Consider the following 26,673-nt stretch of genomic DNA (forward strand, 5'->3'; position numbering starts at 1 on the left):
CAGAGACGCTACCAGTGCACGCAGGGCTACCTAGGCATCAGCCACACCTTCAAGCCTCATGTTGGGTTCGCTTCTCCAATACTAAGTACTTTGTTAGGGGGCCTTCTCAATCAATCTCCAATTGTATACCACTTTCACACCTGTCGTGTCCGGAATCCTCAACGCGACACGCTCCCCTTCCACCATCTCTGGACATACAACGGCCTGCATACAAAGGGTATTCACAAGACCAACTGCTGCAATCAACGACTACCTACTTGCGACCTGTCCTCACCCACAGAAAACGCGCACACCACCAATTCCGACAAGAGCCGATCCCTCCTTGCACAACCGAATGATGGTCATGCAAGCACACATTACCCAAGACTGATAACACGGGTACAATCATGGCGCCCACGGGCGGTGGTGGAGGAGGAGGAGGCGGAGGAACAGGCGGTCTGGGTGGAGGGGGAAACATCAAGGTCGTGGTAAGAGTGCGGCCGTTTAACAGTCGCGAGATCGATCGCAATGCAAAATGTATTGTTCAGATGCAAGATTCCCAGACCGTTCTGCAACCTCCTCCGGATGCAGAAGACCGTCTTCGAAAAGGTGGAAAGGATGGCGCAAGTGCGCAACGGACCTTCAAGTTCGACAAGTCCTACTGGTCCTTCAATAAGGCAGATCCAAACTATGCTGGTCAAGACAATCTCTTCAACGACCTGGGTGTCCCCTTACTCGACAACGCCTTTCAGGGCTATAACAACTGCATTTTTGCATATGGGCAGACGGGCTCCGGAAAGTCATACAGCATGATGGGTTACGGCGATGAGGCTGGCGTCATCCCCCGAATTTGTCGAGAAATGTTCGAGCGCATCAATGGGTTGCAGTCTGATCCACACCTGACTTGCACTGTCGAGGTCTCCTATCTGGAAATTTACAACGAGCGGGTCAGAGATCTTTTGAATCCGGCTACCAAGGGCAATCTACGAGTCAGGGAACATCCATCTACAGGACCTTATGTGGAGGATCTGGCCAAGTTGGCCGTCCGCTCCTTCAGCGAGATCGAGAACCTCATGGATGAAGGTAACAAAGCACGGACAGTGGCGGCCACAAACATGAACGAAACTTCCAGTCGCTCTCACGCGGTCTTCACCCTCACCCTCACGCAAAAGCGCCATGATGCGGAAACGAGTATGGACACTGAGAAGGTCGCAAAGATCAGCTTGGTCGACTTGGCTGGTTCCGAACGTGCAACCTCAACTGGCGCCACAGGCGCCCGTCTCAAGGAGGGAGCAGAGATCAATAGGTCACTCTCTACCCTTGGTCGGGTCATTGCGGCACTGGCAGACCTTTCCTCGGGCAAAAAGAGCTTGAAAGTGCCGTATCGAGATTCGGTGCTGACCTGGCTCCTCAAAGATTCACTTGGTGGTAACAGCATGACTGCGATGATTGCTGCGATCTCACCGGCCGACATAAATTTTGAGGAGACACTAAGCACCCTACGATACGCCGATTCGGCCAAGAGAATCAAGAACCACGCTGTGATCAACGAGGATCCAAACGCTCGCATGATCCGCGAGCTCAAAGAAGAACTTGCCAAACTCAGGAGCCAGCTTGGAGGACCTACTGCTGCAGGTACCGAGGAGACCTACCCTGAAGGAACGCCTCTGGATAAACAGATGGTCTCTATTGTGCAGACGGACGGCTCAGTCAAGCGTGTCAGTAAAGCCGAAATCATGGATCAGCTAAGTCAAAGTGAGAAGTTATACCAAGATCTCAATCAGACTTGGGAAGAAAAACTCCAAAAGACCGAACAGATTCACAAAGAGAGAGAAGCGGCGCTGGAAGAATTGGGCATCAGCATTGAAAAGGGTAATGTCGGCATGAGCACCCCTAAGAAGATGCCTCACTTGGTCAACCTGAGTGACGATCCTCTGCTAGCTGAGTGCCTCGTGTACAACCTGAAGCCAGGGGTTACCACAGTCGGAAATGTTGACTCGTCTGAAGCTTCTGAAATCAGATTGAAAGGGTCAAAAATCCTTGATCACCATTGCAAGCTCGAGCACATCGACAACGTGGTGACAATCATCCCCAATGAGGGTGCTGCTGTCATGGTGAATGGAGTGCGTGTTGACAAGCCCAAGAGGCTAAAAAGTGGGAATCGTATCATTCTAGGAGACTTCCACATCTTCAGGTTTAATAACCCGTTGGAGGCCAAAGCCGAGCGCGCCGAAAGAAGTCTACTTCGGCAATCCGTTACCGCCAGTCAGCTGAACTCGCCGACGCCATTCCGTCCTGGACACGAAAGGAGCTGGAGCGCTGCGGGATCTGAATTTGACGGTGAATCACGATCCCAGTCTCCCGGATTCAGCAGTAACAGAGACTCGGACTGGTTCTTCGCTCGTCGAGAGGCTGCCGGCGCCCTTCTAGGCTCAGATCCGAAAATCATGCAACTCACCGATGAGGAACTGGACAGTCTTTTCGAGAATATTCAGAGAGCACGAGAAGAGCGACGTGGGCGTTCCGAGAACAAACAATTCGAACATGATGAAGACTCGGACGACCTGAGCTCTTTCCTTGTGCGTGACAAGTATATGTCGAATGGCACCATCGACAACTTTTCTCTCGACACTTCTCTGACACACCCTGGGACACCTTCTGTGCACGACAGCTCGCAAGACGATGGCGAACCGACCTTGACCCCCAACCAGTTTGGACATCAAGCTCAGCACCAGATGCAGAAGGGTGAGGAAGAAGAGAAGCAAGAAGCTCCAGAGAACAGATCCAAAGATGGAGAACGGGAAACCCAGGCGCTTCAGATGCAGCAAGAGTTAGAGCGGGCGAAACAGGCGTTTGAAGAGGAACTTCGGAAACAAAAAGAGGAATACGAGGCACAAATCAAGAAAATCGATCAAGATGTCAGGATACGAGAAGCTGCGCGAACGCCAGCTGGATTTCTGCCGCTCGAGGCTTCTGAGATTGCCGTTGCCCGGAACGTTGTGGAAAAATGGCAACAAAGAAACTACATTTTGATAGCGGAGGCAATATTGCAAAATGCCAGCCTTCTCAAGGAAGCACAGGTTATGAGCAAATTGCTGGAGCACGATACCAATTTTCAGTTTGTCATTTTGGACGTTGGTCAAGAACGGGGCTCGTCGTATGATCTCATCCTCCAAGACATCTCTGGGGACGATGATGATGCTCTAGCGGATGCGCGCAAGCCGTGTCTCGCCGTGAGGGTTATTGACAATCAGCTCAGCTGTATTCACCTTTGGTCGCTGGAAAAGCTGCGACTGCGAGTGGCCAAAATGCGTCAAATGCGCCAGTACAAGAATCAGCCAGAGTATCTGCAGCATTTCCGTCTGGACAACCCCTTCCGTGACTCTGATCAACCCTTGTTTTCGTTGATTGGTGACGGGAGCATTCCTCTAACCGCTGTGTTTGAGACTCGGGTACAAGATTTTGTGGTCGAAATATCCTCGCCGTCGACAAGACAGATTGTTGGCAAGGTCAGGATGTCCTTGGAGCCATCGCTGGCAGAGTCTCCGCCCTCCACAATCAAGTTCAACATTGTCATGCGTGATTTCGTTGGCTTCGCCGAACACGAGGGGACGCAGGTGCATGCTCAGATGACGGTGCTAGGGACCGACGATGAGAGTGTGGCGACTACCCAGCCCATCCACGGGTTCGGTGACGGCCCAGTACGCTTTGAGAGCATTCACAACTTGAGTATTCGTCGATCCGGCGAGAAATCTGCCACCCTGAAGATCGCCATTTTTGCCCAAGTCAGCTCGACGCATCTCGACAAGCTGATCAGCTGGGATGAGCTTCGTGAAATGAATGAACACCCTCCGGATCAGCAACCATCTCATCGCTTGCCCGAGTCTGAATACTCCATGGAAGAACGGCATGATGTCTTTGCAAAGGTTCAGATTCTAGAGCTCGCAGAAAACGGCCTGTACATGCCCGTGGAAGTCATACACAACAGCCCGAATGATATCGGGGCATTCCAGTTGCACCAGGGACTTCAACGTCGGATCTCCATCAATCTGACCCATGTCCTGACCGAAGGTCTGCCATGGGACGACCTGAAGTCTTTGCGGGTTGGGGAAGTTCATCAACTAGACTCATCCGGCCGCATTACCGACATTGCGTCCGTCACCCCAGATATCCCGCTCAAACAAATCCAAGAACCTATGATCAAAGACAACGCCGATGGAACGTCCAACATAACGATTGTAGGACAATGGGACAGCTCATTACACAAAACCCTCCTCCTTGACCGGGCCACCAGCGAGAATTGTCGAGTTCAGATATCGTTGCGGTGGGACGTTGTCTCCAGTCGCCTGGGACACGATCATTCTATGAAATTCTCCATCGACCAACAGGTGCAGATCTTGCCGCGATCCTACGTTCGTCCACAATCTATGTTCAAATCATTTTGGAACCAGACTCGAATAACACACGCCACAGACGGAGTGTTCTCGATTGTTGTGTTGCCAATCAGCGCAAAGAGAGCAGCCGATCTATGGCGTCTGGATACTTCAAAGAATTACATCAATGGAGAAGAACTTCTCGGGAATTGGCAGCCACGAGGAATTTCGTTGGTCAAAGACTACTTGATAGCCCGGAGAAAAAGGCGTCAATTAGAGGACATTGAATCCGCCAAAGCCGCATTGGGATTGCGCAGACTTAGTATAACCGCACAAAGAGGTCGGTCTCGCACAGTATCACCTTCTGTGATCGATTCCCGAGAAGAAGAACTTCTACGCAAATACCTCGCCATCTGGATGAAGCCGAGTGCCGAGATGAAGAACCCCATCTTCGACAACGGCGACGAGACTACGTGTCCCCGACCGTCGCCAACACCGACGACTGAGACATCGCGAACATCGTCGACCCGCTACCGAGCCACCGTCACTCATGTGCCCAAGAACACAGCATCTCTCAAGTCCGGCTACCTTCTCATGCCTTCGGAATCTTACGAGACCTCGCCTTCCGGCAACCACGCCAGCGTCATGCAGTGGAAACGACGGTTTGTCGACCTGCGCCCCCCGTATCTTTACATCCAGTCCGTTCCTGACGGCGAGGGGATCAACGCGGTAAATCTCACCCACGCACGGATCGATCACGACCCAGACTTCAAGCGCTTACTTGGCGGCGGATCAACCATTTCACACGACGGTGCCGAATTTTCTTCAACAGAGCAGCAGCACCAGCGGGGTCACAGAAGGGCCGGGAGCAATGCCGAACTCCACGGCCTAGCTCACGTGTTCGCCGTGTATGGAGAGCAGAATACCTTTTTGTTCGCAGCGCGAAGCGAGAGTCAAAAGCTCGAATGGATCCTGAAGATTGATCAGAGTTACTTTGCCAACGACGGGGAGCAAGATCAGGTTGAGGTGTGAGAGGAGTGACGTCCAGCCCACCCTGGAGATGGTGTGGCCGAGTTTTTGAGGACGACGCAGACTTTTGTTTGCGATCCGGTATCTGAACAGGTAGTGAGGGAGGTTATCTCGATGCGAATGTGGTTACATATCGATTGGGCACTGAAAAATTAAAAACACACACACACATGACTTGGACGTGGACTGAGCAGAGCGATTATAGATCTGACTTGAAGATACCCCTTTGGCTGTTATCAATATGACCTTTTTTTTTTGGAATCCATACATCTTTTTGCCGTCCCGTGACGGAGCTGGCCCGGCTCAGGCTGATCTTGCTATCGATGTCTCTCGGAGTAAAGCTGCCGCTCATACCAATTCACCGTAGAACAGACAGCTGTCGCTACCATGTCCTGGTATCGTGCAACGGGGACATGCACTAGGCAGAAGAAACAGGTCTCGAAGTCTGAGTTTGCCTTTGAGGACGCAGTGAATCGTTCTCCAGTCGATATATTCACAATCGGCATGGATCTCGCAGATAGCAGACAAGAATACAAAAGCCCCTGAGTGTGCATACGCAACAGAGAAGGACCAGATAGTCAGATCCCAAGCACAAGTTCCTAGACATATCAATAGAGGTCTCAAGACGGAGAAAGCAAACAAGTCGGCAAAAAGGGTCAAGACGAATAATGCGTGTTTCTGGCGCGGACAGGCTATGTCACAGACCGTGAAAATTCCCAAAGGAAGCCACGAGGCTGTCATTAACACCAGAACCAAGCTTTGTGAGGGGCCCGGAATGTCGTTGTGCATCACCGCTCTCTTGTAGACCAGCAATCCGGAGAACTGGGGAGGCCGGCCGAGGTCTTCTGAGAGGTTTTGATGGCATGCTGTAGACCAGTTGCCAAATACTTGCTGTGCAACCACAAAAAGTCAATTTCTTTTCAGAAGATTCGAAAATGTGTGGGTAAGCGGTTTGGTCTTGGAGGGCACATGGAGCTCATTCTCTGGTTGAAGCAGTCTTCGCGGAAATCCTTCCTTGCTGTCCACGCTGCCCGAGTGTTGTCGACATACATATAGACAAGGCCGAGGATAGATGACGCCAACACAAGTAGATTGAACGCCGACTTCGCCAAACTCTTCTTAGTCCCTCTTGATGTAGAACCGCACGGCAGAAGCGTACAAGCTCTGGTCTTTCGAATAGTCCTCGTAGCTTGCTGTTGCGCGGCGCCCGCTGGTGTTGGAGTAGCGTTGCTGTTTGCTGTTCGCAGGAGATTTGGTGTGAGGATGGCAGGTGGGCTTGAGGTATGGGCGGAGATCTGTGGTGTGCCCACTGGGAGCGAGCTCAGCCTGACAGGGACTGAAGGAGGGACTGGGGCAGGAGCGCGTTGAGCCGGCGAGATGAAGGTAGTAGCACTCGACGCAAGCGCCATTGAGATCAAATGGTTTCCAGATGGCAATGAACAGAGAGATTCAGTACAGCGCAGGTGTTGTTCTTCAATCTCGATGCGGTCCGAAGACGGCTTTTCGTCGTTGTCGTGGGTGTAGCGGGAAGGCGGTGTGAACACATTCCAGTTTAGGGAAAGCTCGTTCGCCTTGCATGAAGCAGGCACAAGGAGGAATGAGCACCATTGCAAGGGAATCAGCCTGACAGCCTGATGGCTACTTGGAACTTGGAGAGTCCTCCCAGCCTGATGTACGGTCGATTCAGCCTTGTCGTTGTTGACGTGAGCACGTGCACGAGGCTTGGGTGAGGCTGTCTAGTTGTATGGATGACGTAAGGAATCAGTCATTTCTTGGTATACCGAGTATGTCTTGGCGCTTCATCCTCTTTTCGTCTTGACTTCTCGTAAAGTATTCGACATGCTGCATTATCGACATTCCCGTTACTTCCATCATCAGCCGCTCGTGGGAAGGGCCTCTTCCTAAAGACGGCACAGATTTATTGGTATCACTTGACCTATGCTGGCAAGGCTGGGAACTCTCGACAGGACTTTGATGTCATATCTGGCTACTTGGCGCCACATCCGAAGTTGCAAGCCAGGGTCCAACAGGACGGACCGTCTCGCCGCATCTCCTGCATCAACCCGGTGACAGCATCGCATTTCAACAAATCCATGACAATTGGGTTTTGAGAGCGGCCGGCCTAGGGCGCCATGGCGCTCACTAGGGTCGCCTTTTGACTCACGATCGACACATGGCAGCTATGTCGCTCTGCCCGCGATCGACGAGAAGCTTTGAGGGCAAAGCCCAGAGGTAAGACGAATCGAACCATTTTGTCCATCCTAGCACTCAGGTCATTAGGCTGAGCATGTTTCCACTTTCACAACTAGCTCGTGAAGCAAAACCTTTGTATCATGATTATCCTCGTATAGAGAGCTCACTCGTTGACATCATCCATCATCCATCCTCCCTACTCCCCTTTTACAAAGCCAAACTCCTCCCCTTCCTTTTTGCAGAGAGGTTGAAGCATATTCTCGTGCAACATTGTTTCCCGAACCCTTGATCTCTTCCAGCATGCCTCGCCATTTCCCTCCCTTCTCAGCTCGACGTCACCATATGTCCAGCTCGACCGCAGCCACAGCGTCGGCCTCGAACAGCCAGCAGCAACATCACCACCACCACCATCTTCCTCGCAACAATGACCCCGATCGAGACTTCCTGTCACGTCGAGCTCGCACAAAGAACCATGTCATTGCCATGGTTGGGGAATTCGTGGGCACCACGCTTTTCCTGTGGTTCGCATTTGCAGGTGCGCAAGCCACGGCCATTACGGGTGGAGGTGTAGCCAATACCCCGACCCAGATCACCTTGACGAGTTTGGCCTTTGGCTTTTCGCTGCTCGTCACGGTGTGGGCATTCTACAGAATCTCGGGGGGATTGTTCAACCCAGCAGTATGTTTTCTCTGCATTTGTTTGAGGTATTCCTGGCGCACCTCGAAAAACTGACCGAATGTGAATATCAGGTAACCCTTGGCCTCGTCATCACAAAGAATCTCCCCTGGGTTCGCGGCCTGCTCCTCTTCCCAGTCCAAATCCTCGGCGGCATCGTCGCGGCCGCCCTCGTCAGATGCATGTTCCCTGGCCCGCTGGTCGTGGGCACGACGCTGAGTAACAACACCACGCCCGCGCAGGGCGTTTTTATTGAAATGTTCCTCACCTCGCTCCTGGTGTTCACCATCCTCATGCTCGCCGCGGAGAAGCACTACGCCACCTTCATGGCCCCTGTGGGCATCGGCCTCGCGCTGTTCGTCGGTATGATGGCCGGCCTCCCTTACACAGGTTCCTCGATGAACCCGGCGCGGAGCTTCGGCCCCGCCGTCGCGGCACCTTACTTCCCCGGATACCATTACATTTACTGGTTCGGTCCCATCATGGGCTCCCTGCTGGCTTCCGCCTACTACGGCTTCGTCAAGTATTTCCGGTACGAGGAGGCGAACCCGGGTCAGGACGCCGTCAGTCCCGAGGAGAAGAGCAGGGACGAGGAGATGGGTGCTCCTTAAGCACCTTCCACTCCCGTTTATCTAATATCGTCAAATCAAAAAAAAAGTTCGCTCAAGCTGGCATGAATGTTTCGTCTCGTTATAGGGCTATGGGGCCTGCAGAAGGAATCAGGCTCAAAAATGCATGTTCATGCACCAAAAAGGGCAATGGAGAACGAAAAATGACCGAGGAACAAAACAAAATGGAATCGCCCACTAGGTCGGACTTTGAAGACAAATGGGGAACAATGGGATTTGATGGGTCCTGCCATGTCGTGGTGAAGAGTCCTTTGGAGGTGGGGGGAGGGGAGGAATTTGCCCGGTACCAGACCGATAGGGCAATATCACTGCGATCTGTAATATATGTGGGTATTCATGAATGACGAGCAATTATTCAGTGAAGCATGCAGCGACAAGCGTCAGACGGTTACTCCAGACGAGAAGGTTGGCACGGATGGTGTGTCGGGGCCATCCTGTCAACCACGTATATTCGAACCTGGTAGAAGAAACACGCTGGGAAATATAAATCTTCATTTGTGGACATTTTTGATCCTTGGGCTCTGCTTTTTGCCATAGATAACTCCAGGAACTTCCAATGGCATCGCCAGACCCTATACAGGTCCTGTCCTTGCGTGTATTGGATGGAAGTTCCTTTCGTCTCCCCATCATCAAGCCCGACAGAATGCCATTCTGCATTTCCGATTGAGGCAATTGAAGAGTGGTTGTCCAAAGATCGCCGGTGCATCCCCAGTGAGAAAGCACATTCCGCCCGCTGATATCACCCGCTTCGATGGCGCCTTGAGAGCCATACTCTCGCCTGCTTTCCAGCTCCTTCTGGTCCCAGTGCAGCCGACCGTCAGGATGTGCGACACGTTGATCCATGGTTGCAACCACACGTTTCCACACCAAAGCGATTCTTTGCAGACCAGTATCCAGCAATTTTCAATTGTGCAGCCCTTGCAAGACGATAGCCGACTTTTCATTCCCACACCGACGCGTTGAGTGTTGCCATCGCCCTTGCTCTTGGTCATGACATGAGATTCCCAAAACACCTTTCCGTAAAGCACGCCGAAGGTCTTGACCACGATGTCCTCCCTTGTACCATTCCAAACTCCCGTAATCAGTCACTTACAACATCGTCAAGTCTTTTGTCATAAATCATAATCTCATAGAGCCAACAGTGCGCCCGCCTCTTCAAGAGACTTTTTCAGAGCTCCAGCTTCCCTTTCTATCTTCGTGTCGAATTCTCTGTACACCAATATCTGACCTTTTGTCAAAACTTTTCACAAGCTGATGTTTTTGTGCAACTCAGGTCTTCCGTCATTAACGCCGTAACCAATCGAACTTTTTTCTAGGATCCGTCCCATTCGCTTGTGGTTCCACTTGTACACTTCGGTCGTATAGCTCGCTGCGTGGGTCTGCAGAATCCTGTTGTCCAAGGTTAGAAACGAGGGCTTGCGCATGATCCTAGTAAATTATCTCACCTCTGACTCCTCAACGATCTTGGTTTCCAAGATCAACTTGATGATCTCATCAGTTCGAACAGACCTTTGGGGGAAGCTGTAGGGGTTTTCCAAACTGCGTTGAATACCAACAATGACATCTCCCATGATTTCAAATTTCTTCCAGTTGATGTTCGTGCCGATAAATGTCTGGTTTGCCGAAGCAGCCATCGTAAGATCTTGTCGCACAAGGGGGAGAAACGGGATTCGTTCCCCTGGAGAATTGTCCCAAGCCATGCGATATGCGGCATGAGATCTCGATATGCCCATGAGAATGGTCAACCTCAGAAATTGCTTCTGCACCTCCGGAGGGATCAGATCTCGAGTTGCCCCCAATCGAGCAATCTCATGACCAGTGATGCCTGCCACGATAGCGCCGAGGGAATTGTAATTATTCAGTTGCCTCACTTTCCATGCTAGTGCCATAAACTTTTCCAAAGCTCTCGCTCGGTGCTTTGGCTTGTCTCGAAGTAGGATCATGCCAGAAACAAACAAGGCCAGATGATTGAAATTCTTCACCATGGCGCCGATGTTATCACCGGAGCTGGACTTCCTTTTCTGAGAGGTAGAAATAGAGACATGCCGAACAAAATCCCGGGGTCTGATCGCCGAGTACACAGTCCAATCGATCCGTGTAATTTCCCTGGCAAGGTCGTCGAGGGTGCTTTCCATGAATAGATGCCATTGGAATTTGGTGAGGCGAAATCGAGGCACTGGCCTGAATCTTTCGGCTTCCAGCTTCGCATTTTCCAGCTGGAGAAAGTTTGCGTAGGACTGACTGGAGGGATTACTTGATCTCATCATGCTGGACGACATCGGAGGCACATTGGATCCACGTGCAGACAAAGTCGTCCCGTCAAGATTGTCGCACTTCTCATCTTCTTCCCGCCGTCCCTTGCGACCCAATTTTGCCATATTCTCAGTGCTCGGCGATGGAACCAGGGTTGATGACGAACTCGACGTCCCTGCTTTATGACTGCCTCCGCCACTTTTTTTACCCGATGCTGAGGTAGAATCATTAAAGGCCCAATCCAAATCTTCATCAGGAATGATGGTGTCCAGGTTGTTGCTTATCTCCCTAGCAGCAGGTGCGAACACTTTGCTCTTCTCGATACTTTGCACAAAAGGGGTGGCGATATCACGAGCAGGGCCAGGAGAAAAATCTCCGGGATACGTGGCAGTCCATTGAGCCAATACCTGTAGGTAGCGAAGCATCTCTGCGACCTTGGTGAAGTGAACCATTTTACTTTTTTCCACCTTCATGAACTGGTCAATGATAGCGGTCAGCAACATTTGTGGGGTTGCAAAAGCACGGTACAGACACAAAAAGGACGGGACAAATTTGGAATCTGTCTTGTTCGTGGGTAGCAGGAGGAGCTTGTCGACCAGTTCTTGAAACGGAACCCCGCGCTCGACGTTTGGCGAACCCTCGTCAACTTTGAGAGCGCCCAAAGAAGAGCCCAAAGCTTCCACTTCAGTCCGAGGGGAAAGCTCATGAGAGTCTTCGTCCATGTTGAGGAAAGTTTGATATGCCCGGCTGTCAATGGTGGATGCTGACTCAGGACGAAGCATTGATTTTACATAATAGGAGTCGGGCGTTTCGGGAACTGCTGTTGTCGAGGTCTCGAGAGGGGATGTCAATTTGCCGGTGTAGTCCCCGGAAGACATAGGTGTATGAGGCTCGGCCGGACGGCGCTGGGACTGAGAAACAGCTGTTGTATCCAACTTGAGTTTGGCCTTACGACCGGCCGGAGCCACATCCTCCGTTTCCGAAGATTGACTATATTCGTTCTCAGACTCAATGAGTGCTTGTCGCACCGAAAGGTTCAGCAGTAGTTCCTTAGACTTTGATACTTGTAATCGGCTGTTCGATCGGCTCCTGCTTCGAGCTGCTTTCGGCGAGGGATCCCTTGAGACAACGCGCTGGCTGCCTGAAGACTCGGTGGAAGTATACGAAGACTTGCTTGCTCGAATAGAGGCTTGATTCGTTGTCAGCTAAGAGTCCATTGCTCGTGTGGTAACAGATGTCGGACGTGATATTCGGGTCACAAGAACATGACTGTGAAATGATATATTCGGGAAGTCTATGTGTGCTAGACAATAGACACGGGAAGCGAAACGAGAAATTGAAGTTCAGGTGGCGGGGAGGAACCACCGTCCTGTGGACGGGGAGAACGGGCAGCTCATATGGCAATGACGACTTACCTCGCGGAGAGGCAATGACTCGATGAATCATTGCAAGGAAACACTGCTTGGTGTTCTCAGGAGACCTTATGGAAATCTCGGCAATGGCGACCTTGGCAAGATTACGGCGGACAGTCTCGTGGAAACGTGGACTGATCTGGCGGGAATCGTCGTCGACGTCGCATTTGGCAGCAACAAGCATACAAGGCACGCCAGTATTGGTCATGGAGGCTTCAGTAACGTCGTTAGCGGGAGGCCCAACTTCCTTGGGAGGGATATGATTGTTTGAGACCAGGGCAGGAAGATTGTGAGTGGGAACTTACTCAATGCGGCCGGGACGTCGGCGACGCTTTCCTTGTCAGAGACGTCGTAAAGGCAAAAGACACCGTCAATTTCGGGTAGAGGAACTCCATTTATGTATGGTGGCCATTCGATTCTCCGCTCGCTGCTGAAGTCGACATCCTCGAAGAGCAGCTCAAAGAGTTGGATTTGATAGCACCTGTCTCTGATCCGCACTTCAATCGAGGTTCGAGTCCGCTCTTTCCCAATGGCGTTTCGAATGAAGCTGGTTTTACCAGAGTTGCGAGAACCAAGCACCAGCAAGTTAATGGATGAGGTCGACTCTGATTCACTCGCCTAGAGGCAGATCGAGGGTCAATATAGCTACCGAGCACTGGGACTGCTAAAAAGGCGAGGCCAGAAGGGCAAGACGTACCTTGTTCGGTAGCTTCGCCTCGAGGGAATAGCCAGAAGGTGGGTGACGATCTGAGCGCCGGGTGTTTGTGCCACGGTCTGGAGAAGTCAATGAGTCGACCCGAGCATGAGGTTTAGAGCTTCGGTGGCTGGTATCAGAGGGTTTGACAACGGCTGATGGACGCCTTTGGTGGTGCTGGTCTTTGCGTCGATCAACAGTGGGGGCCGAGTTGTGCCTTTCCCTAACTCTGAGAGGTGGCTCAACAGCCTTTGCGTCGAGTGATCGGTACCGTGTGGAACGTGAATCCATGGGTTAGGGCTGGAGGGTCAGGTTCAAATCACTGCATAGCTACTGGTACCAAGCAGCGGACAGGCTCAGGTTGGTCCTTTGAGAAACCACTCGTTGCAGAGAGATGACGACCAGAGAACTGGAAACTGGTGGAGGTCATGGATTTCTGGGACATCAAGACACCAAGTCAATGGGTCTTTGTGATGAACTAGCGGGAGTCGGGACGAGATGAATGAGGTTAGAAGTTCGAGCAGCGCTCCGTGTCGAGGAGAGATATGGACAGGGGACTAGACGAATCGAGCAGGTGGGAAGAGGGAATCGGGTGGTAATTGTCTGTCGGTTTCAGGTGGTGATAGTGAGCAGTGTCTCTAAACCAGGTTCGGAGAGATGAATGAGCGTGGACAAAGTCAGGGTTTGTGAGAACAGAAGCGAGTGTCGATCGAGGCAGGATTGAGAGGAAAAGGGTGAGGTTTAGCACAAGCAGGCTCCGTAGGGTATCGGCGGAGGGTGGGTATCTCAAGAGGTCCGAGGCTGGATCAACTGTGGAGAGGGTAATCTAGCCCGTCGACGTGGATTTCGAGTTGGTTCTGGGCCCAACGAGGGGAGGAGACACGGCTGGACGGAAGGGCCTGAATTGTGAGAGACGAGTGCGCTGTTTGAGATGAAGGGAAGACTGAGATTGAGGTTGGGGGTGCGCCTGTGGTCACAGTATCGGTTGGGGAAGAGGGTTGAAGGGTCTTCAGAAGGAGGAGGAGAAGGAGAATGAAGGATTTAGAAGTACCTCGTATCGATGGATTTCGAGGTTTGGTTGGCAAAGGGGAGTGGGAAAAGTGTCGGACACCAAGCACCTTTCAGTTTTAGGTGAGTTGATGAGAAGGTCGGCCCCATGTGAGAAGGACTTGGGTGACTCCGAACAATAACGTCAGTAGTCGAGTTTTCCTGGTCAGGTACTGCCACCCAGTCCGCCAGTCAGTGGTAGTTTGATGCAGGAACTACGCAGTAGCAGTAGCAGACACTGTGGAAAGGTGCAGGATGAGAAAAGGCCGGCCTGCTGCAACCTGCTGTAGGCTGGTGGTTCCGCGGCAGGACCATGCAACAAGCCATTGGCGGGGGAGTTAAGTTGATGCTGGTTAAGACGCTGGGGGTGGGCTTGGGGGCTCTCTAAGGGTCCTTTAGGCCTGTTTAGGCTGGCAATGGACAAGCAACCCCCTGGTTGAGGCTCTGGTGGAGAGCCGCTTGTGAGGCACCCACCCGCCGCTACTATGCACGATCAAAAAGGATGCATGCTGCACCCTGCACAGGGAAAAATAGTGACGAGGTGTTTGAAATTGCTCCTCGCAGGAAAATTGACGAGATAGGAAGGGAGTCTGCTTCCGACATGAGCCTATTCTGTGCCTACATTGCCCACCTAGGTACATGAAATGGCGATGAGGAATATATTAAAAGGCTATGCTCCGTGATCTACAAGGGAAAGAGCTTCTCGTGAAGTGATGGTAGTGAGAGTACGGAGTACGTGCGCACTCTGGGGAGAGTGCCCAGCCAGGCAGCCGGGAAGCGCAGTCTGAGAGCAGTGCGGTACCGAGGACGAGCACCTCGTGCCTCTGACTGAGTACCAAGTGACCCGTGCCGCAGTCTCGCCCTCAAACACCTGCGCAGTCGCAGTCGCAGTCACCGTCACTACCACCAACCACCACCACCACCATCACCTTTCACTTCACATCTCGTTCTCATCCACGTCAACCTCACCACCTCCTCCTTACTCTCCTTCGACTTCTGTACTCGGCACTCGGAACTCGTTCGTACATATGCACGCATACTCATCACCCTCCCTTCCTCCAGCGTGTCGCAGGCGTCACGACGATTATTCACCACGCTCTACCGAGCAGTAGCTGGTGACTTCCCGGCACCAAGTTCCATCCCGGTCAGGGGCCATTTGACTTACAATGTTCCTTCAACCAGCGTCTCCACCTCTCCCCTCAGTGCATCTCGAAAAGCTTTGGGGCTTGTGCTTTGGCTTTGGCTGCTGCAGCTTCTCAATTTTGGTGTGGTTGGGCGTGAAGCATCCTTCTCAACCTCTTCCACACCCACGCCTTGATTCTGTGTGCTGCAATTTCCCCACCAACTTGATCGCGATAACTTCCGTACTTGCGCGGGAAACACATACTGTTGAAGATCTTGATGTACAAGACTCGTTCCAATTTCATGAGGGCGCGTGATGAGATGCGTCCGCGCTTGACTGGCTGGCGACGGCCATTTTCCCTCGTTCACCGACTCATTGATATGGCGAAGGCTATTTTTGATCACCATTACGAGTATTATTGGTAGGTACTTCTAGACAAGAGAAGTTACTCCGAATGGAATGGCACAGCATGCCCACGAGCGTGTGCCCCTCTCGTCCGTTGTCGATGTCACTCTGAATACTCCAAGGTCACATACTAGCTAGCACGAGCGTGCACGAGTAAGTTGTCTCTCTGTCACCAGTTCTCTACCACTCCTTCGCGATGGAAATGCTCGATTCGGTGTGATTCTTGTCTCTTGCGCGCCGCCCCGCAATGCCAACAAGTCTATCACCAATTTTTTCAAGCCACCCGTTCACCGTTTGAGAAGGGACCTTCAGCTCCTGGTCATCTACGGTGCCCACTATGCCTCATTTGGTGTTATACTCTCAGCATGTAGGAACTCTCTCCTTTCCAGCCGTTGGTGGCTTTCAGTGATCGAGCTGGAACGAGATTTGTCTATCGTTTTCGGTCGAGCCTCGCTTCACACAAATGTCCATCCCCCCCTTTTCGCTTACCTTCGCTCCAGCTCAAAAAAGTGGGCAAGCAAAAACGTGGCAATGGAGCGCGCCAACCTCATTTCGACGCGTCGAGCATATTCCAACATATACTGATGACGGATGTTCCTGTTGGTATAATATCGCCTACCATGATTGCATCAAGTGCACTATTCATCTAATCTTCACATCCTCTCCCAAACTTGGAAATGTCGTCCTTGTACTCTGGTGATCATGGGGAAACAGGCGGAGGCAGCGCCAGAGCAAGCACCATATCGATCGGTCAGGCTATGCAGCGGACATGGGAATGGATGGCGGCTTATCAGACGGGATCCGGTGACTTGACCACATCGACCTCAGATTCGTCTTTGAGAAACCCAGACGATGATCTGGATCTCGATTCCCTGTTCAGACGTCTAGACAGGTACACAGCCGAGATGCGGGAAGTCGAGGATCGTCTCAAACGAGCGAGAAGCGTTTCTGAAAGATCCGACGGTCTCATTGCCAAGCGATTCTCCTTTGAAGACACCTCGCAGGAGATGACCGAACCTATGCCGGCATTGAGGTGGCCGCCAGACTCACATCCTCCCAAAGCGTGGAGACCAAGGCAGATCCCAAGTATTGCGACTTCTTCCGAGCAGTCCATACCAGCTCCCTTTGCCCACCCAGAGCATTGGAGCTCCCTACGCACGGAAAGTCTGCCACCTGATGCAGAGACAATAGAACAGGATTCACCGGCACCACTGATTGGAAATTGGAAGCAATGGGCGGAGCAGCAGTTCTTGCCCACAAAACTAGCCCCGACGCGTGCCAGCAGTAGATACTCGGAGACGAGAGAATCATACTCTGAACACTCGCGCCAACGATTTATCTGGCGGCGGCAATCGCCCTCCCCTCCTGGGGAAGCAAGTCATCACGAATCAAGTTCCGAAATGAGCCATCTCTTGGCCCAAATCCCTGAATATCTCACAGACGACCAGTGCGACTATCATCAATTCGACTTCTCCGAGGACGACGAACTCAGTCCAGTAATCCCGAGATCTTGGACGTTACCGCCCAGAACTTCAAGCATGAAACAGCCGAATAAGGAAGCATGCCGAGAACCAGCAAATGCCCATCTCAGGCCGATGCCACGTAGGAGGATGACAACTAGTGACGCAAGGCCTGCGATAAGGAATGGCGGAGTCTGGTCTGGTGAGGCTGCTGAGCTCTTCGTCCAAGGCGAGGAACCGTCTGTTCCTGGGCTATCTCAATCCACGTCCAACGCAACCTTGAACTCGAACCCTCCTTTGACGCCTTTGACGCTAAGTGATCCCAGAGAGGACCAATTACGTCGGGAGATGGAAAGTTTTGCTATCCAGGATGGGCCAGGAACACTCGAATACCGATACCAGAAGCGCAGGCCTCCTCTCCTGAATTTGCTCGATTCGGACGAGGAAGACTATCAGCAGTCGGTATCCTCCACTGCGGAGCTGGACAACTCAAGCTTGCTCGACATAAATGAGGAGCGCAGCGTCAGACCCCGGCGGCGACGCAGGAGCCTTTTCAACATTTTTCAGAGGAGGTCGCCTGTGGAAAAGCTGATTGATATGTATTTCGAAGATGAGCCGGGAGAAAAGGATACTTCCAGAAAAGGATCCCCTGTTCGAGAAAAGGTGCCGAAAAGCCCCGCAACACCACCCCTTTCTCTGGCCATCCTCGGAAAGCAGATGTCGTTCTAGTCAGGGCCACCAATGTGGGCCGAGTCCTCGTCCAGCTTTCTCGGATCCAACTCTGCCACCAGCTCTGCAAATGCCAACATACCCGATGCCTCAGCTGTGTCTGAGTCTAACTGGCGATCCAGAAGTCGCAAAGCACGTGCAATACGTTTCTGTGGAGTATCTTGGAACCTATGTCCTCGTGGATTGTGGGATGTGGACTGGGGCCCCTCCCTCTCATCGTCAACGGTGGTCCCAAAAATAAACTTGAGTTTCGTACGCAGGGTTGGGTATTGTTGGAAGAGATTGTCCAGCGCCTCAATTAGACGGTCGACGAGAGGCTTGTCCGCTGCTGAGACCGCCTCTGATATTGGAGGTGCAACTCTGGGGCTTGATACATCGCTCCTGGGTAGGGACTGGTCACACTGACTTTTATGTGTCTTGAAGCATGGCAGGGAACAGCTGGGTAACGACAATGGTTAATGACAAGAAAAGTAGTTTAATGTCATGTATGAACTATCAAAAACATACCTTGTAGCCCTACAGGAGGAGCAATGGTATTTGAAGGTCGGATTCTGACAAACACTGCAAGGTTCTGATGACATGTGGTCAGTCAGATGTGGTTTGACAGTTGAGAATATGTGGATATTGGCGTGATTGTCAATACCAGGCGCCCACCACTAATACTGTAAATGCCCAAGGTATGTGACGATACTCGGAATACTTTCATACACTTAGATACAGAACAATGTTGCTCTAATGAGGCACGAGGTACTTGTGCCAAAGTGTTTAGATGGAGATGATTGGTTTTCAGCGGATGACAAATGCTACGTGCTTGGCTGGCACTGAAATGGCCGCACGGCCGGCAACGGGCTGTGCCACGTGACAGCTGCCCTCCAGAGTTGCGTCATTCCAAGGGATTTTTTCGGTTTCTAGAACCTTTTGCACCGAGTTAGATAGACAGAAACCGACCAAAACACAACGTTTCTACCTATCTACCTAACTACCTACCTACCTACATAGGTGGTATACACACACTCCGCAGTTTTTATTCTCTTGCTCTTGTCTTATTTCGACACGATACGATGCGTGGTCTCGTACAGTCCCGGTCGCTGCGTGCTCTGGCCGCCGGCTTGGGGGCAAAGCCGCCATTGAGCGCATCCTGTCAGGCAGCTGCTTGTATCCGCCACGTCCATCACCAATCCGTTCGCATTCCCCCCATCACCTCGTCACAGTCCCGTCGTCGGCCGATTCTGCGGCCAGGGCAACATCCCACGGCAGCGGCGACCCGATCCATCTACATCCAGACACAGCCGACGCCCAATGCCTCGGCGTTGAAGTTCCTCCCCAACCACCCCGTCCTGCCGCAAGGGTTTTCCTCGACGTTTTTGGAATACAACTCTCCGCGGTCGACCGTGTCCGCGCCTCACCCCTCGCCCCTCGCGGCGCGACTGCTCGATATCGATGGAGTCACATCGGTCTTCTACGGTCCAGACTTCATCACGGTGACCAAAGCGGAGGATGTCAACTGGGCGCACATCAAACCCGAGATCTTCGCGTTGATCACCGAAGCAATAACATCAGGCGAGGCACTGGTAAATACCGTGGAGAAATCTACGTCGTCGGAAGACGGACAAGAAGGTCTCGGCGAAGATTCATTGGCTCCCAACGACGAGGATGATGAGGTCGTTGCCATGATCAAAGAGCTACTGGAGACACGCATCCGGCCGGCGATCCAAGAAGACGGAGGGGATATTGAGTACCGCGGATTTGAGAATGGGATGGTAAACCTCAAACTGCGGGGAGCATGCCGGACGTGTGACTCGAGTACAGTTACGTTGAAGAATGGGATCGAATCGATGCTGATGCACTACATTGAGGAAGTCAAGGGCGTCAACCAGGTGTTGGACGAAGAGGAAGAAATTGCCATGAAGGAGTTTGCCAAGTTTGAGGAGAAGCTCCGACATCAAAAAGGACCTGATGCGGCTCCTTCGACTGTGGGCAAGGGCAGTCTCGACTTTGCCGCATGAGATGTGGTGGCTTGGGGGTCATCGGCGCCCTGTTTGTACAAATCAATTGGTATCTCCTCGGGATTGCCTGATGGATGAGTCCTGGCCTCCCGCGACGTGCGCCTGCTTCTTCCGATTCGCGAAGACAAAAGGATGGCATTCTTTCTCGGATGGAGTCTGTTTCGCCGCTGCCAACGATAGAGGGCTCGCAGTATTGTAAGAATCGAGCTTGATTATGACTACCCTAGTAGGCGACGGCGAGATTGAACCACGATTTCCGAGGTGACGTAGAGGGATCGAGATAAGGCATCTTGGCCGGTGTCAGGGCGGGGGAGGAGGTATGTCAGCTGGACCCGGCTGACCCCAGGTGTTTTGAGTGATATGTATCTGGTCTGAGGAGGTTTGAGGATTCCATTCGTCGTGCGGAGGTGGCGCCATGGGTGAGATGGAAATACGTGGACATACAAGTAGACGGTAAATGACAAGATGGGCGAGTGGTGGCAACATCTCTTGGGTCATGAGAACCAAGCACGAAGTACAGTACATTGGTGTGGCCCAAGACACAAAATGGTAAAGATCAGGGCGCACATGTTTTGGAGGGTGGAGGTGGATGGTGGAGGGCTGGTTGACGCAAACTGCGTCGGTTGGCTTTCAAGTCTAGGCCAGCAAGGTCAGCCAAAAGGGAATTTCGGATGTTGAGTTATGACTTTCGTAGTTGCTCGTGCTTGGGTTCCCCGCAAAATGCTGAATTGGATTCCGGTGGCTTGATGCATGTCAGGGGTCAATCATGTCCAGATGTAGGTCTATCAGGAAGCATCTCGATCGAGGGCTGTCAAGGCCAACCCGTTCTGGCCAGTGTTGAAGAGGGAGCATCCACCGCATCCACTACTCTGTTCATCAATCACGGCGCCAGCCACTTGTTAGAGGTGATTTGCAGAGGAGGGGAGCCCACTAGGTGTCTTCTTGTAGTAGGAGGGGGAGGAGGGGTCTAGTAGCACATAGTGGGTGAATGTGAATGTCAATCACTGCAGGTGTTCATATCCGGGAGCCTGTCTAGTAGTATTGTTGACAATGCGCCTGCCCGACTAAAGGTGTTGTTGTTCAGTATTGTTGTATTGTTGTGCTGGTTACACAACCTCTGTCGCTTTCACCAGATCCTGGCAAAGACAGCGTTAGTGGGCGTGGCCAAGTGGGAAGGTGCGTACCTAGTACTACCTAGTACCTGTGGTAGGGAAGGTGGAGGCGGGGTTTGTGAGTCGGTAGCAGTTGATGGGTGATACTCACACACTCGCATTGAAGCGGAAGTGACAACCTACATGCCTACCTTGTCGACCTTGCCCACCTCTACCCACTATTACCACCTCGTAATTACCCTCTGCTTCTCTCTGTGCTTCTTGTCACAGCCTGGCCCATGTCATTACCTCTTACTGCCATCTGCTTTGCCTTTTGCCTTCTTCCTCACTTGCCCTTGCCCTTGCCCTATTCTCTTAGTTTACTCGTTGTCCCCTCTTCGCTATTTTGCCTTTTCCAGACTCCCTTCTCGCCCATTCTCCTCTTTGTCCTCCTGGCCAGACTCCGCAATCCGCCTTCACAACTGGCCCACCCCCGCTCAGGTCCCGAAAGTCAAAGCTTCTTCGTCTTGTCTCTGACATATTCCGTACCTCTTTACTAGTACCTGGGGAAAACAAGGGCATAATGGACCGCAAGATAAATCTTGTGGAACCCTTCCATGAGCATTGACGAAATCCTGGCTGGGAAAGAAAAGTTACTTGTACAGCCCGCATCTCATGGCGTGACTGTCCATATTGGGCCAGCCGGGCCTCGGTCTATCTGTCATTCCTTCAAGGCTTCTTCAGATTGCAGGCTGCAGGGCTTCAGGCTTCAAGGCTTCTACTTGTGCCTAAGGACATGACGGTCAACCGCGTGGTTGAATTGGCCCATGCCCCCAGATGGCGTCCACTACCGCTTCGACTAAACTTGACTAAGAGAACCGCCTTCGCCGCCCCTCAAGCACAAGCACAAGCACAAGAACAAGGGCCACACACAGACCTAAACTGTTTTCTCTTCTTCACACCAGAAGCTAGCCACACCTGCCACCCTCTCGGTGCTTCTCTTTGCCTCCTTGTCGTCCTGGCCACGGACTTTCTTTCTTGTTTCTATATACCAAGGGGGGCCATGTTGTCTTTTTTTCTCTTCGTATACTTCTACTTCTCGTCGACTTCTTTCAGTGTCGCAACCTTCGTGTCACCTGAGCACCGTTACCATTCTGTCAGCTACCTGCTTGGTATTATTGCTATACTGCTTGCCCAACACGTGCTGCCCTACACTTGTTACCCCATCCTGCGCATAGCCAAAGTATCTGGTCGCCCATTGATCCATTGATCATCGCCCTCGACCAGTCACAGAGAAGAGAAGCAGCCCCAGCAGTCGCCAAACCTCCTCCCCCGCTTGGACCATCAGCAGTTCCCGCCTTTTCGGCCTCCAGACCTTAGCTTTTTTTCCCATTACCCTTCCCCTTTCCCAAGAAACCTCCCGCTGGCTGGCGCTGGGATCTCTCAGTCCTCGTCCTCGGCCCTTACAAACCCTCGAAACGACACCAAAAACGAAGTGGTCGCGTGAGAAACTAAGCGAAAAGCCTGTTCATCATAATCCGGGGAAGGCGGCACATCTTCTTCTGTTCTCTGTTCTTAGTTGTGAAAAAGGGCCCCCGTTCGTGTCTATTTTCTGTCCATCTCCTCTGCTCTACCTCTCCCCATCTTGTCGGATTCCTCCGCCTTGTTGTTCGTAGTAAGTTCAAAGGGCCCTATTCACTAGCTTCCCTCTTACACACACACATACACTCACTTCCTCCCTCCCTCCCTCTTCTTACCACCACAGTCCACCCCATCATCCATCACCCATCACCATCAACTGTCAGCCCGCTTCACTCTCCCCCATCTTCCCCAGGCACATACAATTTCCTCCATCCTTTTCATCCTTTCCCGTCCTTCATAAATTGCCTCCATTGCCTGGTGACAAAGCTTTTGTCTGCCTTTGCTCTTGACAGTCCTCCACAATCCTCAAGACAATCACCTGACTCTTCTAGCCACTTGCTCTGGGCGCGGGCCGGTCGTTTGCTGTGAGGGTCCAAATCCCGAACTATTCGCCGACGACCACCACAAACAGGACCACCAGATTTTGTCGACCACGCCACCAGATCCCTCTCCACGATATTCATCAACATTCACACGTCTCTGTTCTCTTCCGGCTTGTCCTAGTAGGTTCCACAGCTCTTCCAAGACGGAGCGTTGGTCCTAAGGCGCGGCCGCGCCCCAACTCAACCATCTCCGTATCCGTACCCCGACATGTTAATTCAGACCCTCAGCCTCTCCATGTCTCTTTCATAGCCACAAGGTGAGTTGGGCTTTTCGGTCTTCATCATTCATCATCAGAAACGATCCTGCCCCGTTGGCTGGTGATTCTCTGAACTCCCATCTCATCCTCCGTAGGTGGAGACGGCTCGACACTGGAGCTATTCTTCCTCTTCACCCATCTCACTTCCCCTTGGAACGAATCGGAATTCTGTTGTACGACGAGTTCTCCCCTACTGAGGAATCGCTTTTCTGAATCCCAATATTCCTTACAACCTTGACAAGCTTGTGCTGACTCGAAACGAGAACAGTGTCAACCCACGTCTAATCTGGCGTTGCCACCTTCACCCATCATGAGCAACACACCCAACAAGTCGGGTCTGACCACTCGCGGGCCTATGCCAGCATTCGGAAATTTTGGCACGCACCAGGCATCCGCGTCGCTGCTCCTTCAAAAATCCAATCCAGGCCTGGGCAGATCAACCCCCGATTCCGAGGCGCTGGCTTCTTCAGACGACGAACCCGACCACGGAAAGACTGGTGGTGGCAGCAACGTCAAACCCAACCGGAATGTGCGAAGAACTTCCTGGCTAAACGATGTCTCATTGGCGAACGCGAATCGCAAACCATCCATCACAGGTCCTTACAGCCCTTCCACCTCCCATCCAGGAACTCCTGGAGCAGAACCCTTGCCCTGGGGAAATCCCAACCCCAACGCGACAGGACCGGGAGCATGGCCCAACTCCGCCACATCGTATCCTTGGCCTACCATTTGGAGTCAGGACGGGCGCAAAGATCCACCATCCCGCCTTCAGGAAGTCCTACCCACGAACGGTGAAGGCGGAATACCATTCTCCATTCCTCTCCAGCCGACGCCAAAGACCTACCGCTCACAATCATATTCAGTGGGCCAGCTCGACACGACTACGGCGCCATCGACTAATCCCATCTCAACCTCAATTGAAGCCACCCGCAGCAGGCTTGGAAGTCAATACCCTTTGCAGAGACGCACCTCGAGAACCAGCGGACTTGGTGTGTTGGAGCCCGGCGGGCTGGGCCGACTGCGAGAGGTAGAGGATGACGAGGAGGATCAGCGAGGCAATATCACTCCCGACGCCATCAGTGCTGAACAGGCTCGTATGATTGAGAGGCTGGAAAGGGAGAATGCTCAGCTTCGCCACGCTGCTCAAAATCGTGATCGTGGTTTCCCGAAGACCGCTACGACTCCGGTTCAACCTCCTGGGTTTCGAAATACACGCCTTCGAAGCGCTGTGCCAGAAGAGGCTGAGACTGCGATTGATGATAGAGAAGACCTCGCGGGTTTCCCTGGTCGTGATAGCAACGCTCGTCGCATGAGTGAACAAACCCTCGGCTTCGCTGAAAGACAACCACTGTCCCCCGGCGAGAATCGCACCTTTGACGGAATCAAAAAGGCACACTGGCAAACTTCCCTTGGATTTGGCCCAATCCCCGAAGCTCCTCAGAGCCGACGACATTCGTTCGCTGATGTACCAACTCGCCATGGATCCTTCAGCTCGAACGGTGAGCAGATACTGCAAATGTTGCTTTTACAGTTTCCCGGGACTAATTGGTTAGGTCGCGACGACGATGCGACGGCCTATGAAAGCGGATCCCAAGCGTTATCCCAAGGAGATGATCGTAAGTTGGCCCTGGCTTTGACCCTAGCCATGATGCACCCAGACGAGGATCAAATGAATTATACGTACTTACGTGACCGCCACTTTGCAGCTGCCTATTTTAACACGACCGAGTCCACCCGCCGTGCTGCTGATGCTCGAGTCCATCAGCACCACCGCGATCCCCAACTTTACGGACAACACCTCGGTGTTGGAGCGTTTATCGAACCGGCGGCCCAACCGCTTTTCATCGTCAACTTCAAGTGTTGTCGCTCAGATGTCTTCTACATCCAAGAGGGGACCGGCCTCCACGTCAACGTCGGTGACCTGGTCATTGTGGAGGCAGATCGAGGCACCGACCTGGGCACGGTTCAACATACAAATGTGACGTGGGAAGACGCTCGCCGTTACAAAGAATATTACGCCGAGGAACATTATAAGTGGTTGATGATGTTCTCACTGCAGAGCCGGAATGGCGGGCCCAACGTCGTCAATCCCAACGGCATTCCTGGTCGGCATGGTAGTGCGGTGGGAGGCATGGGCCCTCAAGGCCATCATGGCCCTCACGACTCTGCCGGTCCCGATCTCAAGCCAAAGATGATCAAGCGACTGGCACAGAATCATGAGATTCAAGCCTTAAAGGACAAAGAGGGCAACGAGGCCAAAGCCAAGCGTGTCTGTCAGCAAAAAGTTCTGGAGCACCGACTGAACATGGAGATCCTTGACGCTGAATTCCAGATGTACGTTCTCCAAACCAGACCCTGCCGGCGCCCATCACTAACACCAGATTAGGGACAGCAAGAAGCTCACATTCTACTATTTTGCTGACAATTACATCAACTTCAATCACTTGGTCACTGACCTCTTCAAGATCTACAAGACCCGAATCTGGATGTCCGCCATCAACCCTGCGTCTTTCCAGACCCCGACCGCTTCGCTCGGTATTCAGCCTGTTTATAGCACGGCTCCTGGTGATGAGCGCCATCGCAGACGGCAGCAACAGACCCAGCAAGCTCCCAATCTCGGTCACCAGGCCGTCACCACGCCATTTGGAGACACCTTTGACGCGGACCGAAACTTCAACAACCATCAGAACCAGGGCATGCGAAACGCCTTTTACAATCAATTCCAGGATGTTGGGGCAGGACCTCAACAGATCCAGCCGGGTGCATCGCCATACACTCCAGGCATGCAAGGTCAGATGGATCCCTTCATGTCGTTCTACGGTCAACCCTTCCCACCTCTCAACCCCAATGCGCCAAACTTCGCAAGCAGCCGCCCGGACTTTAGAGGAAGAGCACCAAACCCACCTGGCGATGTCAACTGGATGGGACGATTCCAAGGGCTCTCACTCGGTTCCTGAGTTCGGACATGTTTACCTAATGCATACGCATCGGACAACGACACTTGTCTCTCGCGGCTTATTTCGGACGAATTTTTGCATATGATGACCGGATGACAAAACGTAGAACTGGGTGTTCAGCACAAGACGAGGTTCAAGGAATTTCACGGAAGGCAACTAGACCTGCACTTTGGGAAGGGGAGGAAACTGGCTGAAAGATTAAGACTTGCTGATGAACGGGTTTTTGTGCTGGAACACGCATAGCACTCGATTCTGTTGGATCGCGAGCAGAAAGATTTGCTTTGACATCAAAAATTGTTGGGTAGGCTGGATTGGGTCAAAGATCATTCGAAAATCA

General features: G+C 52.4%; 7 protein-coding genes across 7 annotated transcripts; 5 read left to right on the forward strand and 2 right to left on the reverse strand.

Moving 5' to 3' along the window:
• Nucleotides 1–386: 386 nt before the first annotated feature.
• On the forward strand, nucleotides 387–5,384 carry Z517_09928 (uncharacterized protein; the record flags this gene model as incomplete). Its single annotated transcript, XM_013425836.1, has 1 exon — nucleotides 387–5,384. The coding sequence occupies one exon, from the start codon at nucleotides 387–389 to the stop codon at nucleotides 5,382–5,384; it is 4,998 nt and encodes a 1,665-aa protein (XP_013281290.1).
• Nucleotides 5,385–7,916: 2,532 nt separating this feature from the next.
• On the forward strand, nucleotides 7,917–8,860 carry Z517_09929 (uncharacterized protein; the record flags this gene model as incomplete). Its single annotated transcript, XM_013425837.1, has 2 exons — nucleotides 7,917–8,252; nucleotides 8,324–8,860. The coding sequence occupies 2 exons, from the start codon at nucleotides 7,917–7,919 to the stop codon at nucleotides 8,858–8,860; spliced, it is 873 nt and encodes a 290-aa protein (XP_013281291.1).
• Nucleotides 8,861–9,229: 369 nt separating this feature from the next.
• Nucleotides 9,230–9,721, reverse strand: Z517_09930 (uncharacterized protein; the record flags this gene model as incomplete). The annotated part of the gene is made up of 1 exon (XM_013425838.1): nucleotides 9,230–9,721. One exon carries the CDS (start codon nucleotides 9,719–9,721, stop codon nucleotides 9,230–9,232), a length of 492 nt encoding a protein of 163 aa, XP_013281292.1.
• A 441-nt stretch (nucleotides 9,722–10,162) lies between these two features.
• Z517_09931 (uncharacterized protein) lies at nucleotides 10,163–13,528 on the reverse strand (the record flags this gene model as incomplete). Its single annotated transcript, XM_013425839.1, has 5 exons — nucleotides 10,163–10,267; nucleotides 10,324–12,304; nucleotides 12,441–12,756; nucleotides 12,849–13,161; nucleotides 13,241–13,528. The coding sequence occupies 5 exons, from the start codon at nucleotides 13,526–13,528 to the stop codon at nucleotides 10,163–10,165; spliced, it is 3,003 nt and encodes a 1,000-aa protein (XP_013281293.1).
• A 2,961-nt stretch (nucleotides 13,529–16,489) lies between these two features.
• Z517_09932 (uncharacterized protein) lies at nucleotides 16,490–18,001 on the forward strand (the record flags this gene model as incomplete). Its single annotated transcript, XM_013425840.1, has 1 exon — nucleotides 16,490–18,001. One exon carries the CDS (start codon nucleotides 16,490–16,492, stop codon nucleotides 17,999–18,001), a length of 1,512 nt encoding a protein of 503 aa, XP_013281294.1.
• Nucleotides 18,002–19,062: 1,061 nt separating this feature from the next.
• Nucleotides 19,063–20,007, forward strand: Z517_09933 (uncharacterized protein; the record flags this gene model as incomplete). The annotated part of the gene is made up of 1 exon (XM_013425841.1): nucleotides 19,063–20,007. The coding sequence occupies one exon, from the start codon at nucleotides 19,063–19,065 to the stop codon at nucleotides 20,005–20,007; it is 945 nt and encodes a 314-aa protein (XP_013281295.1).
• Nucleotides 20,008–23,689: 3,682 nt separating this feature from the next.
• On the forward strand, nucleotides 23,690–26,336 carry Z517_09934 (uncharacterized protein; the record flags this gene model as incomplete). The annotated part of the gene is made up of 2 exons (XM_013425842.1): nucleotides 23,690–25,713; nucleotides 25,766–26,336. 2 exons carry the CDS (start codon nucleotides 23,690–23,692, stop codon nucleotides 26,334–26,336), a joined length of 2,595 nt encoding a protein of 864 aa, XP_013281296.1.
• Between the last annotated feature and the right edge of the window lie 337 nt (nucleotides 26,337–26,673).

This window comes from Fonsecaea pedrosoi (assembly GCF_000835455.1).
Source record: "Fonsecaea pedrosoi CBS 271.37 unplaced genomic scaffold supercont1.6, whole genome shotgun sequence".
In the NCBI taxonomy this organism is placed as follows: domain Eukaryota; kingdom Fungi; phylum Ascomycota; class Eurotiomycetes; order Chaetothyriales; family Herpotrichiellaceae; genus Fonsecaea; species Fonsecaea pedrosoi.